This window comes from Electrona antarctica, assembly GCF_951216825.1.
Source record: "Electrona antarctica genome assembly, chromosome: 4".
Taxonomy (NCBI): Eukaryota; Metazoa; Chordata; class Actinopteri; order Myctophiformes; family Myctophidae; genus Electrona; species Electrona antarctica.
In genome coordinates, this window is record NC_136809.1 from 39,327,686 (window position 1) to 39,344,194 (window position 16,509).

The 16,509-nt window shown below is 45.4% G+C and overlaps 1 protein-coding gene across 1 annotated transcript in view; it reads left to right on the forward strand.

The window, feature by feature from the left end:
- Positions 1-16,509, forward strand: part of sdk1b (sidekick cell adhesion molecule 1b) — a 315,440-nt gene that overhangs the window by 172,845 nt on the left and 126,086 nt on the right. The window contains 3 exon segments of the mRNA XM_079499197.1: positions 5,612-5,638; positions 10,678-10,780; positions 12,585-12,760. Of these exon segments, the coding sequence (XP_079355323.1) occupies positions 5,612-5,638; positions 10,678-10,780; positions 12,585-12,760 (306 nt within the window).

Here is a 16,509-nt window from a genome sequence, read left to right on the forward strand (position 1 = left end):
GCAACGGACTTGAACTCATGCTTCCTTCATGCCTGAGTGTCCAAGTTGCTCCTGTTTCCAACCAGTTTCCCTGGTTGGACGTAGCGCGTGGAAGGAACACGTTATTCCAACCAGTTCCTTTCCTCTCCATCAGGCGCCCCGGCTGGCCAGGGCGAGGCAGTTTAGAGACCAGGATTACTGCATGTTTTTTGTGAGGGTACCTACCCTAGGGGACACGGGGAGAACATGCAAACTCCACACAGAAAGGCCCTTTCGCCAACCCCGCCTCGGGTATGGGCACTGATGACGCAGAGGAGGAAACACGCCGCCAGCACCCACAGCGCCCCGAGCGGGAATCAAACCCAGGACCTTCTAGCTGTGAGGCGACAGCACTACCGACTGTGCCACCGTGCCCCCATAAATTGAGCATTCTATGCATGCAGCCGAACACAGTGCTTCCCTATGCGTTCAAGTGTATCACGTCACGTGTGTTTCGATAAATGTTTTATAGTCACATATCGCACACGTGCACAGTTTGCAGGAGAGCAAAAAATACCGGCATTTATTTGGGTCACAAATGAGTTAAAGGTGCTCTCAGGGTTACATGGAAAAATAGCAGCCCACCACCACGAAGTGTGGGCGTTCGAATCCAGCGCAGTGCATCCGGCTTTGTTGAGCGTCTCTACGGATACGATTGGCCTGTGTAGTGGGGAGGGAAGCCATGCGAGGACTGGAGGGGGATATTTGTCATTGCACATTATATAGTCCTATGCCCTGGGCGGGAGGAGCAGGATGAAGTCTCTGTGTCCTCGCGGTGGGGGCTCCTCACTGGCAGATGAGTCAGTAGGATACAACAGCAGTGACTGACAACCCACAGAAATGTGTGTGAGGAGGAATCAATTGGCATAACAACAACAAATTTGGAGAGAAAAATGGGTAAAAAGAAAAAACGAGTCACACACATTCAGAATCTCCAAATACTTGTCTATCATTCACCTAAATGCCAGAGCTGAAAATGACTTACCTCACCGAAAACAGCTTTATTTTGACTTTTCTTGTTTGTCAGTTCACAATAGGTATCTTCCATTTTTGTTTGTCGATCTCAATTGTCACCGGCGCCTTTTGTATTTATTCTCCCACTTAAAGGTGATAAAAGCTACATTTAATGAGGCAACTTTTAATAAGTGTGTCTGTTCAGTTTTTTTGTTTGTCTTCTTTTTTTCTTACATTTATCTCAGTTCCACATTGGGAGTGTAATTATCGCCAGCTTCCATGAGGCAGCAGACTGTTTGTCTGGGTGCTGTAGGGGGGTAGAGAGGGAGAGAGAGAAGACAGAATGACAGAAGAGAGGATAAGCCATTTCACTCAGTGAACAAAGGACATGTCAGAACCTGGTGACATGTGGGCTTCTGTACACACATGATTGACAGCAGCTTTTACCTGCACATGCCTGAGAGAGAGAGAGGAAGCATGCACGCTTGAATACGTGTGTGTGTGTGTGTGTGTGTGTGTGTGTGTGTGTGTGTGTGTGTGTGTGTGTGTGTGTGTGTGTGTGTGTGTGTGTGTGTGTGTGTGTGTGTGTGCGTGCGAACACGTGCGTGCGGCTGCAGTGTTGAACCAGTGACCTCCATACTGACTCAGATCTTTCAGATGCTCTCTCTCTCTCTCACTCTCTCTCTCTCTCTGCATAATTCCTCTTCGTACGCCCAGCTCACCTCCTCTCCTCATAAATCTGGCAATCTGGCTGAGAACAGCTACTATTAATATCCATATAAACATGGCATGTATATGTCATTATATTCATATAAAAATGGAGCGTATGTGTATGTATATTTCATTATATCCGTATAAACATGGCGTGTATGTATGTATATATTTCATTATGTTTCTCACATAAGCCTCCAGTCTTTTTGTCTTTTTGACTCACTATCATCATTCTCTCCATCACTCTTTTGTCCGTCCGTCCGTCCGTCCGTCCGTCCGTCCGTCCGTCCGTCCGTCCGTCCGTCCGTCCGTCCTCTCTCGTGGGTCATTGAAGGTTACATCGTTCATCTGCCTGCCTTCAAACACTGTCAATGCTTGACCTTTACACACACACACACACGCACGCACACACACACACACACACACACACACACACACACACACACACACACACACACACACACAGAGGACACAGTGACCGGCTTCTGTAAGTGCTTCAGGCAGCTGCATACACAACAGTGAATACATGAATACAAATCATACTGTAACACGCGCACAGCCGCACACACTTTTTGTGTGTGTTTGTGTGCACGCACTGTTACCTTGTATGTTGCTTCTGCTACGGAGTGTAAGGTAAATTAAGGTCCACACTGCAAATAGCTGGAACCATCTCTTCTCTTCTTGTTAAAATGTTTTGAATTCTTTAACAGTTTGACGGCCGAGAATTGTTTACGACATCCCCGCTATAAATCGCATCGCATTAATAATAATAAAAAAAGTCTGCCTCTGCCGCGCAGCAGAGGGAGTTAGCTTTGTGTGCTGATCTCAAAATCTAGGGCTTCTGGGAAATTGAGTCCAATGCAAGTGAACGGAAGACACGGCCTCATGGTATGTGGTTTTATGGAGCCAGCTTGTGGTGTAGCAAGATGGCGGGTGGTGCGATCGTACAAAAACAAACGGAACGGATTTGGACCGGATTTTCACGGATCAAACACCCAAATACTTCAGCGTATGATCTAAAGGTAATACAACAATCCAGGCAGCGTAGGATATTTGATTATAATGCGGGAAACGCGGATTACGCAGTAGAACTGTTAATTAAAATCTAAATGAGAAAGCAGCAGCATTCACATTTCAGCAAGGGAGAAGAAGAGTCACTGCTGAATGCAAATAGGCCCAGACACTGGCCTGGGTCACAGACACTGGCCTGGGTCACAGACACTGGCCTGGGTCACAGACACTGGCCTGGGTCACAGACACTGGCCTGGGTCACAGACACTGGCCTGGGTCACTCATGTGATCAAAATATTATTTTATATCAGTGGTTCTCAACCAGTGGTCCGGGGACCACCAGTGGGCTTTGAGGGGGTTCCAGGTGGTCCCCAGCTAAATGATAGAGAGTTGGTAACCAAATTGGTTACCAACTCTCAAATTAAACCAAATTATTGTTACACATCTGCATTGCTTAATTTACAAGAAGTCTACACAATGAGCTAATGTAGAAGAATTGTATTTTCATTCATAATCGTACCAACATCAATTCAGAATGGAATTGTGGACAAAATCAAAAATGGTGTTCCGTGACTCAAATATCAAATCAATAATGGACCTTGATATGAAACGGGTTGAAAACCACTCTTTTATATCATTGCTGTTGCATTCATTTATTTGATTGTTGAGGGGCGCTAGCCCCTCCTATACACAGGTTTAATGTTTGTCTTTCCTAGACAAACATTAAATGCCATTAACAATGGACAGAGTTTAATGTTTGTATTGTCTGTCACTGAGCAAATCGGCATATGATGTTACGTTATGACCTCGCGATGATGTAAGATGATAAGGGTTGGTAAAGCGCCCCTCACTTCACACAGGTGTGATTGTTTTTATTAGAACCTGTCAATACCCAAGGCAAAACAAATATATGTTCAATAGGCCTGCTGGACCCTGGTGCAAATGTTTGATGGATGAACTGTGAATATGGATTATCTGCCATTACAGTGTCAGTGGCATTCCTTCTGTCACTTCATGACCTTATGGAAGGAATGTGAGAATGCATAGGATAGAAGGATGAATGATAGGAGAGAGGGATGAGGGATAGGAGGAGAAGAAGAGAGGGATGAGGGATAGGAGGAGAAGAAGAGAGGGATGACTTGAGAAAGAGATGAAGTTAATGATCGCTGTCCACAGTTGATGGATGTGTCACAAGCAAGCTGTCAGCATCATGATAACAGTGCACACTGTGTCCTGTTCTCTCTCTCTCTTTGTATTTACAATATATATACAATAGATTAGAGTAGAATAGACTTTATTTGCCATTAGGACAATGAATAGTAAATGTTGGAGCTCAGCTCCCAGCCTCAGCATTTAAAAATCACACCCGTGTGAACTGAGCGGTGCAGAATGCTCAACAACACCGCTGGCTGGCTGCAGTTATAGTTATAGTGCTCAGCGTGAATGGCCCTTTTAGGCTGCTCAACAGTGCCACTTTAGGTCACCCAGTGGTATTGCAGCTGTTGAGGCCTCGTACTCGGACGGACGGACGGACGGACGGGCGGGCGGGCGTGCGGGCAGGCGGACGACAGACAGACAGACAGACAGACAGACAGACAGACAGACAGACAGACAGACAGACACATGGACAGTCATTGGAGCGATTAGGCACCGCTCAAAAAATACAGAAACAGACAAGAGAGAAAAAAACATACATCCTACAATCCTACAGTATATCATACCATACTCTTTAAAACACTAATAAATCAGTTCTATAGTCTAACTAAAACCTAATAAATCAGTTCTATAGTCTAACTAAAACACTAATAAATCAGTTCTATAGTCTAACTAAAACACTAATAAATCAGTTCTATAGTCTAACTAAAAGCAGTGCGATTCATCTGTCATGATTCAGTTCACCGATTTCCTAAAGTACATGGACTGTATATTGGCTACCGTCGTCCTTAATGTATTGGGCCTCTAATGGCACACTGTTAAAAGGGTGCATCCTGTGGGTGGAGATGCTCTCCAGCCTGTAGTGTCTCAGTCCCTCCACATGCACAGAGGGTGAGCAGGATGGTCCTCCTCAGAGATGCTCTCCAGCCTGTAGTGTCTCAGTCCCTCCACATGCACAGAGGGTGAGCAGGATGGTCCTCAGAGATGCTCTCCAGCCTGTAGTGTCTCAGTCCCTCCACATGCACAGAGGGTGAGCAGGATGGTCCTCCTCAGAGATGCTCTCCAGCCTGTAGTGTCTCAGTCCCTCCACATGCACAGAGGGTGAGCAGGATGGTCCTCAGAGATGCTCTCCAGCCTGTAGTGTCTCAGTCCCTCCACATGCACAGAGGGTGAGCAGGATGGTCCTCCTCAGAGATGCTCTCCAGCCTGTAGTGTCTCAGTCCCTCCACATGCACAGAGGGTGAGCAGGATGGTCCTCCTCAGAGATGCTCTGTGCTCTCCGTACGTAGAGTAGAGTGTGTCCATGGCAGGGAGATCACATCCAATAATTCTCTCTGCAGTTTTGATTATACTGGTTGGAGCGATTACCTCCACACTGTGATACTGCTGGTGAGTGAGAGGCCGAGGACTGAGCCTTTTTCAGCATCCTAATGAAGTACAGCCACTGCTGTAGCAGGCCTACTTCTCTCTCTTGCGTCTCTTCTGTATTTACTGTTGAATCTGTTCTGTCTTTCTCTCTCTCTTTCCGTCTCTCTGATCTTTTTGTGCTTTTTGTTTGTTTGTTTGTTTGTTTGTGTATTTTTCCTGCTTGGAATCTAAATTATATCTCTCCTGTCGTACTTCCTCTCTCTCTCTCTCTCTCTCTCTCTCTCTCTCTCTCTCTCTCTCTCTCTCTCTCTCTCTCTCTCTCTCTCTCTCTCTCTCTCTCTCTCTCTCTCTCTCTCCCATCTCCCCCCACCTCACTGTGTTGGCTGCTGGACAGTTGGCAAGAAAAAACGGGGATCAACAGGTAATACCCCCATTTCAGAATGTATACTGCTCTATCGTTCTCTCAACTGGACCTGTATCTGCCTGGGGGTATACAAGGGCTTTCATGGCCAAACCCACCAAGCTCTCTTTTTTCCCCGAATATACACAGACAGACAGACAGACAGACAGACAGACAGACAGACAGACAGACAGACAGACAGACAAACAGACTGTGTATGTACTTAACCTGTGTGTGTGTGTGTGTGTGTGTGTGTGTGTGTGTGTGTGTGTGTGTGTGCGTGCGTGCGTGCGTGCGTGCGTGCGTGCGTGCGTGCGTGCGTGCGTGCGTGCGTGCGTGCGTGCGTGTGTCTGTTTCATGTACAAAAAGTGTAATCGTGAAAATGATGTCTCTCCATGATGTTACGGCGAATCCACCAGATGTTATTGATGAGGACAGATAGACCTTTATAGATAGATAGACCCTTTTTGATCCCGCAGGGGGATTTCAGTTTCCAGCTATAGGCAACACAGGGTTACAGAAACAGAGTAAGATTGAATACTGTAGGCCTATAGCATACAGTAATACAACGTGAAGACATAAGCACCAGCAGTAATGGACAAATTCACCTTAAATAGCCTGAACTATGCAGAACAAGACACATAAAAGTCACAGGGCCCTACTTTGCGTGTCTTAACACTAATTAAGATAATGACTATACACTTCTTTAGAATCAAAACCACGGGGTGCCTTGGACATGTAGGCGTCTCCTTGGGTTTCGTGCAACGCACTGCCGTTCACTTCCTTGTTTACGGCCCCAGAAGAATGGGTCATAACTCTGAATCTACGGTGCTCTTCATGGTTTTCACCAAAAGGGCAAGGTTTCTGTCTTCATTTCTGACCTCAAGAAGCATCTTGTTTGGAATATAAACGCTTGAGACTTTAGATGTACCAGTTTTACCAAAGATTATGCCTCCCGGTTTTGGGAGGTAATGGAAGGCGGGGTTTTTCAGAGTAAAATCTGCCTCCTCTGCTGGCACTCTAGCGCCATTATTTTGAGAATTCCCTAGCAAAAGAAGTGTTAAGTTAACCTGACTCCGCCAGATGGGGCAGCAGAGAGTACACTGGGTTCCCCCCTCCTGCTCCCATCTGGGAACTCTCAGGCAGACTTGATGCCCGGCCACAAAACGGCCTGGCCAATCAGCAGCAGCTAGAGGCGGGATAGCGGGAACCCAGTGTACTCTCTGCTGCCCCATCTGGCGGAGTCAGGTTAGTGTTAAGTACCATGCCTTACGATTTTGTGTAAAATAAGTAATTGAAGACAAAAGTGTGTAAACAGAAACATTGTGTAAACACAAACATTGAAGACAAATTGTGATTGGCCGGCGTGATTGGGTAGGAGATATGCCATTGGTTGAGAATGAGATGATGTATGTTGATGTATGATGATAAGACCGCCCCTCACTTCATACGGTTGTCATTTTTGAGTGGTGTAAACCACTCCTACAACTGGCTTTGTTAGTTTACGTGTCTGTCTGTTTGTCTGTCTGTCTGTTCGTACCAAAAAATGAGCATGGTTGCTATGGTCACCCAGTTCACACGGGTGTGATTTCATTACGTCAGACATTACGTCAGACCACAGCTGATCAGTCTATATAAGACCTTACACCACTCAGTTCACACGGGTGTGATTTTTTATTTGTAAACCTCCGGGAATGTCCACAAAGTAGCCGTCAGATTGCAGGAATGCCCAAGACAAGACCTAACAAGCCAACAGTGCCAGAGATTGATTAGCTGTGCACGGACGGAAGGACGGACGGACACACGGACGGACACACGGACGGACACACGGACGGACAGAGTGCAAAACATACTCTCCCCAAGCCTTCGACCTAGTGCAGACAATAAGGAATTGATCACATTCTGTCAGTCACCATATATGGAGGAGGCGATGCTTCCTGTATCGGTCATTTTGTTTGTGCGATTCACAGGCTTGTGCATATACTGTTTGTGTTCAAGAATGTCTTGGTATTTGTGAACACAAATAAAGCTGTCAAGTGTGTGTGCGCGCGCGTGTGTGTGTGTGTGTGTGTGTGTGTGTGTGTGTGTGTGTGTGTGTGTGTGTGTGTTCTCTCACCTCTCAGCCAATCTCTACACTCTACAGTAGGTCTCTGCGTGGATTTGTCTGAAGGGCTTAACACTATACCAATCACCTGTCATGGGGAGACACGCACACGCACGCTGTAACGGTTTCCGTCACAACGCGCACACGCACGCACGCACGCACGCACGCACGCACGCACGCACGCACGCACGCACGCACGCACGCATGCATGCACGCACGCACACACACACACACACACACACATGGGCAGATTTAATAAGAGAACAAGCTTTAATCTGAGAGAATCCGTTCAACGAGGGATTACACTGTAATCTGCGAATGGAATAGTCTTTCATCTTTCTCTCTTTATATCAATCCTTTGACCAGCCTCTCGTGCGTGCGTGCGTGCGTGCGTGCGTGCGTGCGTGCGTGCGTGCGTGCGTGCGTGCGTGCGTGCGTGCCACAGTATAGAGTACTGACGTCCTGACGCCGCTTGTTCATCCCCTGGATCTCTATGGAGAATAACATTGGGTCATCTTAACCGTATCTGTGCCAAGCGTGTCTCATGAAAAGGTATTAAGGTCACCTATGCCATCCACCAGATTTGATTTAAAAATATTTATTTACCTCTTTACCTTTTTGCCTCGGTTTATCTTCCGCGGCTAGCATCCATAGGCCTCTGATTGTAGAAACAGCAGCGGTTATTAGTCTTATTTATAGCCTATTAATGCATTAATCCACGCCGTGCTGATCACCATCGCTGATCGCGGACCTAAAGCTAAATGATAGTTAGGAACCAAATGGACCCTTATGGGCCTGTAACTCAGAGAGTTAAATTAACTTTGATTTTACAATATAAATTGGAGTCTCAGAGATAGAAATGCCATTCAAATCTGTAGCCTAATGCATGTCAAACTGGGGGTCCTTGAAATTAAACGGGTTGAGAATCACTGCTAGAGCCGTAAAAGTCTTCTCTTATATGGGGGTTCATGGAATATTTTTCAAATGGGGGTCCGCGGGCAAATTAGTGTCAATTTGGGGGTTCTTGACACAAGTTTGGGAACCACTGACTTACAGTATCCCAACCATGTCATGTAATTAAAGCTACAAAATCTCACCAATATTGTCTCTCACACCTCCCAGCCTTGACCCTCCCTCCCTCTCTCTCTCTCTCTCTCTCTCTCTCTCTCTCTCTCTCTCTCTCTCCCTCCCTCCCTCCCCCCCCCCCTCTCTCTCTCTCTCTCTCTCTCTCTCTCTCTCTCTCTCCCGCAGTGTGTCTCATTTTGCAAAATGAAAAGTCCAATAGATTGAGATTAAAGTCCCTTTGTAGAAAAACTGCAGGGAGCCTTTCGACTACCACAGCTATAAACACACACACGCACACAGGCACGCCACACACGCACGCATGCACGCACACGCACACACACACACACACACACACACACACACACACACACACACACACACACACACACACACACACACAGTGTGCCTGTCAGCGTCTGCGTGTATGTTCCCCATTATTCCTTTCTCTCTTCATCTTCCTGACACTCAACTCCTTCATTAATGATTACCTTTTTGCCGCTCTTCTTCTCCCTGTGCACATGCATACATGCATGTGTGCGCTTGTGTGTGTGTGTGTGTGTGTGTGTGCGTGCGTGCGTGCGTGCGTGCGTGCGTGCGTGCGTGCCATACTTCATGTGACAGCAGGATATGATTATTTTCCTCTAAGATTAAAACAAAAGATTTAATAAAGAGAGAGAGAGAGAGTTGGAGTCAATTACCAGCATTTCCTGTTCCCTTCAAAGCAGAGATCAAAGCTGTTCCTCTCCTCTCTGCTGCCTTTCACCCTTCTCCATACCCAACCCAACCCAACCCAACCCAACCCGGCCCCAACAGAACTGGCTGCACCCCTCCTTGCTCAACTGAAGAATATTATCCATGTTCACAGATATCCACACACACACACACACACACACACACACACACACACACACACACACACACACACACACACACACACACACATGCACATACTTTCATAACATGAGGCCTGGTAATTACAATATTTTAACAACATTTAAAGTCTTTGTCATGGTCCTTCAAAAGTGTATTAAAATGTTTTAACAGAAAAATCCACTCCAGTATGCTATGCCAGGTGTTTTTCTCTCTGGTTCTAAAGCTTCTTCTGATGCATCGCTGAGGGGAGGGGCAGGGAGGAGAGGGGGCAGGATTTGTGGACCGTTACATCACTGTCCACAGGCAAATCAGAGCACTTCCCGCCCCCTCGCAGTCCCGCCCCCTCGAGAGACTCGGAAAATAAATCTCTGTTAATTTTCCTCATAGACTTTGCAGAAATGATTTATTTAAAGACGTTTACGCCGCAACAAAGCCAACTCTTGTCGTGACAATCATGACAATAAACACAATGTTTTGGGCCAAACAAAAAATTAGAGAGTAGAATGACATGATTTGTCACAACTCAAGTTGGCTTCGTACGACGCTTAAAATGTCTTTAAATAAATACTTTTTGAAATGTCTATGGGAAAAATGCACTGGGATTCATTTCCTGGGCCTGGCGTCGTCATGAAAGGGGGTGGGACTGCGACGCTCTATTGAGGTCAGAAAATAAGATGAAGAAAAAATACCTTTTTTCTATCAATTACTCACCCCATGGAGACTTGAATTCATGGATATACTGTACTGTATGTTTTTTGTCGCATACCTAAGTAAATATTTTGATGACCAGTAGTGGTCCCCTATGTTCCCTTATAAATGATTGACGCGACAAAAATAAAACATATCCATGAATTCAAGTCTCTGTGGAGTGAAAAAAAGAATTTGGAGGTGAACTAAGTTCTGTGTTGAAGTAGTTAATGCCAATGTTTGAAATTCATAATACCGCCACTCATATTTGACATTCTCTCTCTCTCTCTCTCTCTCTCTCTCTCTCTCTCTCTCTCTCTCTCTCTCTCAGATCCTGACTCAGAGCTTATCCCTCCCATGATTGTGATTGGACCAAAGAACATGTCAGTGGTGTTGGGGAACGAGGTTACACTGGAGTGCATTGCCAATGCTAGGTAACTCACTCAGTCACTCACTCAAGTCACTCACTCAGTCACTCAGTCAGTCAGTCAGTCAGTCAGTCAGTCAGTCAGTCAGTCAGTCAGTCAGTCAGTCAGTCAGTCAGTCAGTCAGTCAGTCAGTCAGTCAGTCAGTCACTCACTCACTCACTCACTCACTCACTCACGCACGCACGCACGCACGCACGCACGCACGCACGCACGTCAAACCACTTAACTCCAACTTGTGGAGATAGTTCTCCATCAAAAAAGATCTCCACATTAAATCATACACTGACAGAGACGACATTGGACAACTTTTGTGTGGTTTTAGTTTATTTTTAGGAAACCAGCTGCCATCCAACTCCCTATAGGACTTTTAGAAAGGCCTTTATCCCGGTGTACTGTGTCTGTTCTCTTCCACCATCATGGTATTTATCCCGGCGTACTGTCTGTTCTCTTCCACCATCATGGTATTTATCCCGGCGTACTGTCTGTTCTCTTCCACCATCATGGTATTTATCCCGGCGTACTGTGTCTGTTATCTTCCACCATCATGGTATTTATCCCGGCGTACTGTGTCTGTTCTCTTCCACCATCATGGTATTTTCAAAGGACCCTAACTAATGAACGGATCATCGCTTTGACAAAAAAATAAAAAATAAAGCACAGATAAAGGCTCCGTGTTTATCAACGGTCGGTGGATCGATCGTAGTGGAGGTAAATATTAAAAACATTTGTTTTAAGTTAATATGTTGGACGTAGCTGTAGAGCTATAATATATAACGCAGTGCACTTTGTAAAGATAATACAGCAGTTGCAGTAGGGGAGCGGAACAGTCTAGCGCTTTACGGTGCCAAAAGGAGCAGTGCGGTGAGTTCTTTCTCCTAGGCCTGTGTCGTCGAGAATGTAAACATGTGCTGGGAACATTTTGTGTTGTCATTACTAGTGTAACGTCTAGCCTAGCATCCAGTGTAAACATATTATGAGCACGCACAACAATTCCGTTTTTGTTCTGTACTTCTCTCTGGTACAGAACTACTGTACAACCATGTGTTGAACCGCCTTTATTTTGTCACTTGGAAATATTGTTTTGTAGCTTACTGGTAATGTCTGGCTGCGCTTACTGCCAACCGGTTGTCGGGGATAGTTAGTCAGTTGTGGAAAAAGTATCAATACTGCATGTAGAAATACTTAGATCATTATTATTAGTAAATGTACAAAGGTTTTGGCATCAAAATACTGTAGAAAGTAGTCATTATGCAGAGTGCCAGTTTTCAAATGTAAATGTATACAAATCCTTTGAAAATAGCGTCACAACAACGCGAGATGTAGTGGAGTAGGAGTAAAAGTACAGAAAATTGGAAATACTCCAGTAAAGTAAAAAATATATACTCAAAATTGTACTTATATAAGTGAGTAAATGTACTTGGTTACTTTACACCACTGTAATTACAGTAGTTGTGTTTCTGATGTCACACAGAGTGGGCGTTCACAACAACTCATCTCAACCCAGTTCTTAACGTTTTGTTTGTTTTCCTTTGTAAAGCCTTTTTGCCATCAGGGTGACAGAGTGATGCACCTCTGTGCTGAGTGGGATCGACTGCTCTCACATACAAACTGTCATCATTCATGCCATGCCTCATTGACACATCAACTGATGGATGTAATATGTTGTAATTGCCCTGTCACTCTGTCTCCTCTCCTCTCCTCTCCTCTCCTCTCCTCTCCTCTCCTCTCCTCTCCTCTCCTCTCCTCTCCTCTCCTCTCCTCTCCTCTCCTCTCCTCTCCTCTCCTCTCCTCTCCTCTCCTCTCACCCCAGGCCGGTGGACAGGCTAACGTTGTCATGGAAACGAGATGGGCGTCGGCTGAGCAGCGGGCGTCGGCTCGTTATTTCCAGCCCCACCCTGTCGGACACAGGGGTGTATGTTTGCGAGGCGTCTCTTAGCAACAGCACTGCCAAGTCGGTGGAGGCCAGGGCACACCTCAGTGTCATGGGTAAGACAATACTACAAATTATTAACAGCAATTATCCTGATTAGCTTTGTCCTTGCTGCACGTAGCAAACGAAAGAGACACTGTCACGACGCACACATAAAATCTATGCTCCAAATGTATGTTTGCTCCCGAGAGTCACCAATCAATACGGGAACGGCGTGCACTGCATGTGCGTATGTGTGTTGTGTGTGTGGGCGAGTGTGTGTGCGTACAGTATCTAAATAGAAAACAGCATGCGCTCTGCCACAGATTGTGTGATTGATGATGTGAAACTTCTCCACTATAGTTCATCAGTGCCTTTTGATCTGCACTGATTGTCAGAGTGAGAGTGATCATAACACACAGAGAGAGAGAGAGAGAGAGAGAGAGAGAGAGAGAGAGAGAGAGAGAGAGAGAGAGAGAGAGAGAGAGAGATGGAGTTGCTCACGCCTAGTATCACGCGAGTATGCAGTGAATATTTATACATTCTACTCACTCTCTCTTTCTCTTTTTCTCTCTCTCTCTCTCTCCTTTTCTCTCTCTCTCTCTCTCTCTCTCTCTCTCTCTCTCTCTCTCTCTCTCTCTTTCTCTCTCTCTCTCTCTCTCTATCCCTCTCTCTCTCTCTCGTCATTAGGACAGTGCATGGCTGTAGCATAGCGTGCAACACTCATAAATGTACAAGCCTGTTACAATTATTGCAATTATTTCAGGTAATCACAATCATTTGGCATAATTGTCATAATCGTCATAATCGTCATAATCGTCATAATCGCTTGCGTGTTGAAAAAGTTTCATACTTTTCCGCAGTAACAGAAGTAGCTCGTCTAGTATTTCACAGAAGTATTTGTGTTACTTTATGTCACACAGGGAAAGAATGGAAGATAAAGGGTGTTTATGTACTGTAGATAAAATAAAATACTTTCTGTATGAACCGACATAAACTGATTTCTGCCTCATGCTGCACACGGCCATGTCCAAGTGCCTCACGCTTCATTTACGGTCTGTGGAAACCAGCAGCATGTCGTTGTCCATTCATGTTTACGGTCTATGTCCGTAAACATCACTTACACATACTGTACATACCGTAACTATCACAGTATCTCCCTGTCACTCACTTACTTCCGCTCCTGTGAGACAACATATTCATAGGCTTGCACTCTCACAACCACATGCACTTTCTTTCACCCTATTATCATTTTGTGAAACAAATCTTGTTTCACAGTTTCTACCTCTCACACACTGAAGAGGTTCATCTGTGCTTATGCTGCTTGCCAATATTCTTCTTTAACCCATTCAGGCCTGATGTCGAAATTTTAAAAAAAAAGTTTTCTAAATCATGACAATTTTCGGAAAGATTTGAGTCACATTTTAACGATTTTTCAAAAATAGCAGACCTACAAGTTCATAGTGCGCCACTCGGTGGCGCGCTATGAGCTTGTAGATCTGCTATTTTTCAATAGCTAAATTATAACAATGTTTAAAACACCAAAAGGGGTTCCCGCCCCAAAATGGGTTAATGGTTAATGTGGTTAAACGCTAACGTGACATGGATGCGTTCCAGGTCTCAATGGATTAAGAGTGCTGACAACTCTTTCTGATCCCACACTGGTGCCTGGCATACAGAATCATTTCTTTGCTAGAGACGGCAGCAGTTGTATGTCCACCTGTGCAGCTCTGTACCAGTTGTATGTCCACCTGTGCAGCTCTGTACCAGTTGTATGTCCACCTGTGCAGCTCTGTACCAGTTGTATGTCCACCTGTGCAGCTCTGTACCAGTTGTATGTCCACCTGTGCAGCTCTGTACCAGTTGTATGTCCACCTGTGCAGCTCTGTACCAGTTGTATGTCCACCTGTGCAGCTCTGTACCAGTTGTATGTCCACCTGTGCAGCTCTGTACCAGTTGTATGTCCACCTGTGCAGCTCTGTACCAAGTTGCGACTTCCTTGCTGGCCTCTTTTCCCTTGAAGATATTCCGCGGTGGATATTTTGACATTCCGTTTTTTGTTTTTTTTAATGTTGCCACTACTGTTGGAGCAGCCATAAACTACACAGGTTCATCTCGATGTTCTGGGCATCTTTGTAATGTTAGTGTTTGTAAAAAGCAGGTAAAAGAGTAACGTTTGAGGCAGACTAACATCAGTCACTCTGCCGTTCACTGTAGTGGAAGAGATGCGCCTGGTGAGGGTTTAAACCCTGCAGCTATGTCGAGTCCGCCTACAGGAAATACGTAAGCTGCGACCATGAGACCCATTTCTGGATTCGTCTATATCAGGGTCGGCTATGGGGACCGGAATAGTTACAAAGTCCTGGACCGGAAGTTGACAGAATGCTCTGAGTCTGGACTCAGGCAACAGACCAGCTTTAATGATCTTAAATCCCTTTATTTTAGATTGTTTATTAGTAATAGTACAACATAAACATTACAGAGACTTTAGTTGTCACTGTTCAATACTTTAACCTATTCAGGGCGGGAACCCCTATTGGTGTTTTAAAAATAGCAGGTCTACAAGCTCATAGCTACGCTACAAGTTTGTAGATCTGCTATTTTTGAAAAATTGTGAAATTGTGGCGCAAATCTTTGAATATATATTCTTTCAGTGCGAATGTTTTTAACTCAAATCTTTGCTTCGGGCTCTGTTTTCTGCCCCCTCAATGACAGCACTCTCCTAGTCTACACCATTCTGGGCTCAATGACAGCACTCTCCTAGTCTACACCATTCTGGGCTCAATGACAGCACTCTCCTAGTCTACACCATTCTGGGCTCAATGACAGCACTCTCCTAGTCTACACCATTCTGGGCTCAATGACAGCACTCTCCTAGTCTACACCATTCTGGGCTCAATGACAGCACTCTCCTAGTCTACACCATTCTGGGCTCAATGACAGCACTCTCCTAGTCTACACCATTCTGGGCTCAATGACATCACTCTCCTAGTCTACACCATTCTGGGCCCAATGACAGAACTCTCCTAGTCTACACGATTCTGGGCTCAATGACAGCACTCTCCTAGTCTACACCATTCTGGGTTGGCCCAAATGCGCCAATCGATTGCTGTGTCAACCCTAGCTCTGGTCTCCTTAAGGCTATATGTTACTCTCCACTTCCTCCACTCGCATGAAATACTCACAGCCTGTCGACTTCTGCAAAAATAAAAATAACGATTTCGCTACTCACCAATACAAAGACGGTTTTGTGGTGAAGACAGTCTACTTTCCCTATTGGACGCACTCGGAGCCCCCCACCACACATATAAGATGCCCTTTTTGGCAAGGAAAAAATTTCACTGGAAGAAAAATATGTTTTAGTTACTCCACTGTGCCGCTCTATAGATTAGAAAAAAACCCATTCACTGGATGTTTCCTTCCAGTGAAATATTTTCCTTTCTGTCCTTAATTTACTGTAGGACTGAGTGCCTTCATCGGCTCGAAGTTTAGCTTGGTGGCGGCCAAGCACTGGGATTGTGTGCTGCTCGTCCACAAACGAGTGGTATATACCAACTCTAACCGGTTCCATCACACCATGACTATACGTCTTCAGCGTTGGATATGTCATTCTCATTAGTGTTCACCTCCTCCCCTTTTCTGAGCTCCCTTGACATGAGTGTGGCAAAGACTGCAGCATGTTGCCGCTCCACTAAGTCTTCTAGCAGGTCAAGTGAACTATTTTATCATGTGGAGACATCTTGAACTGCTGTTTCTCTCACAGGATTTCAGCTCCCTTCATGTTGCGCTACAGAAAGCCAACCACCCTTGCACTCTGCCCAGCAGC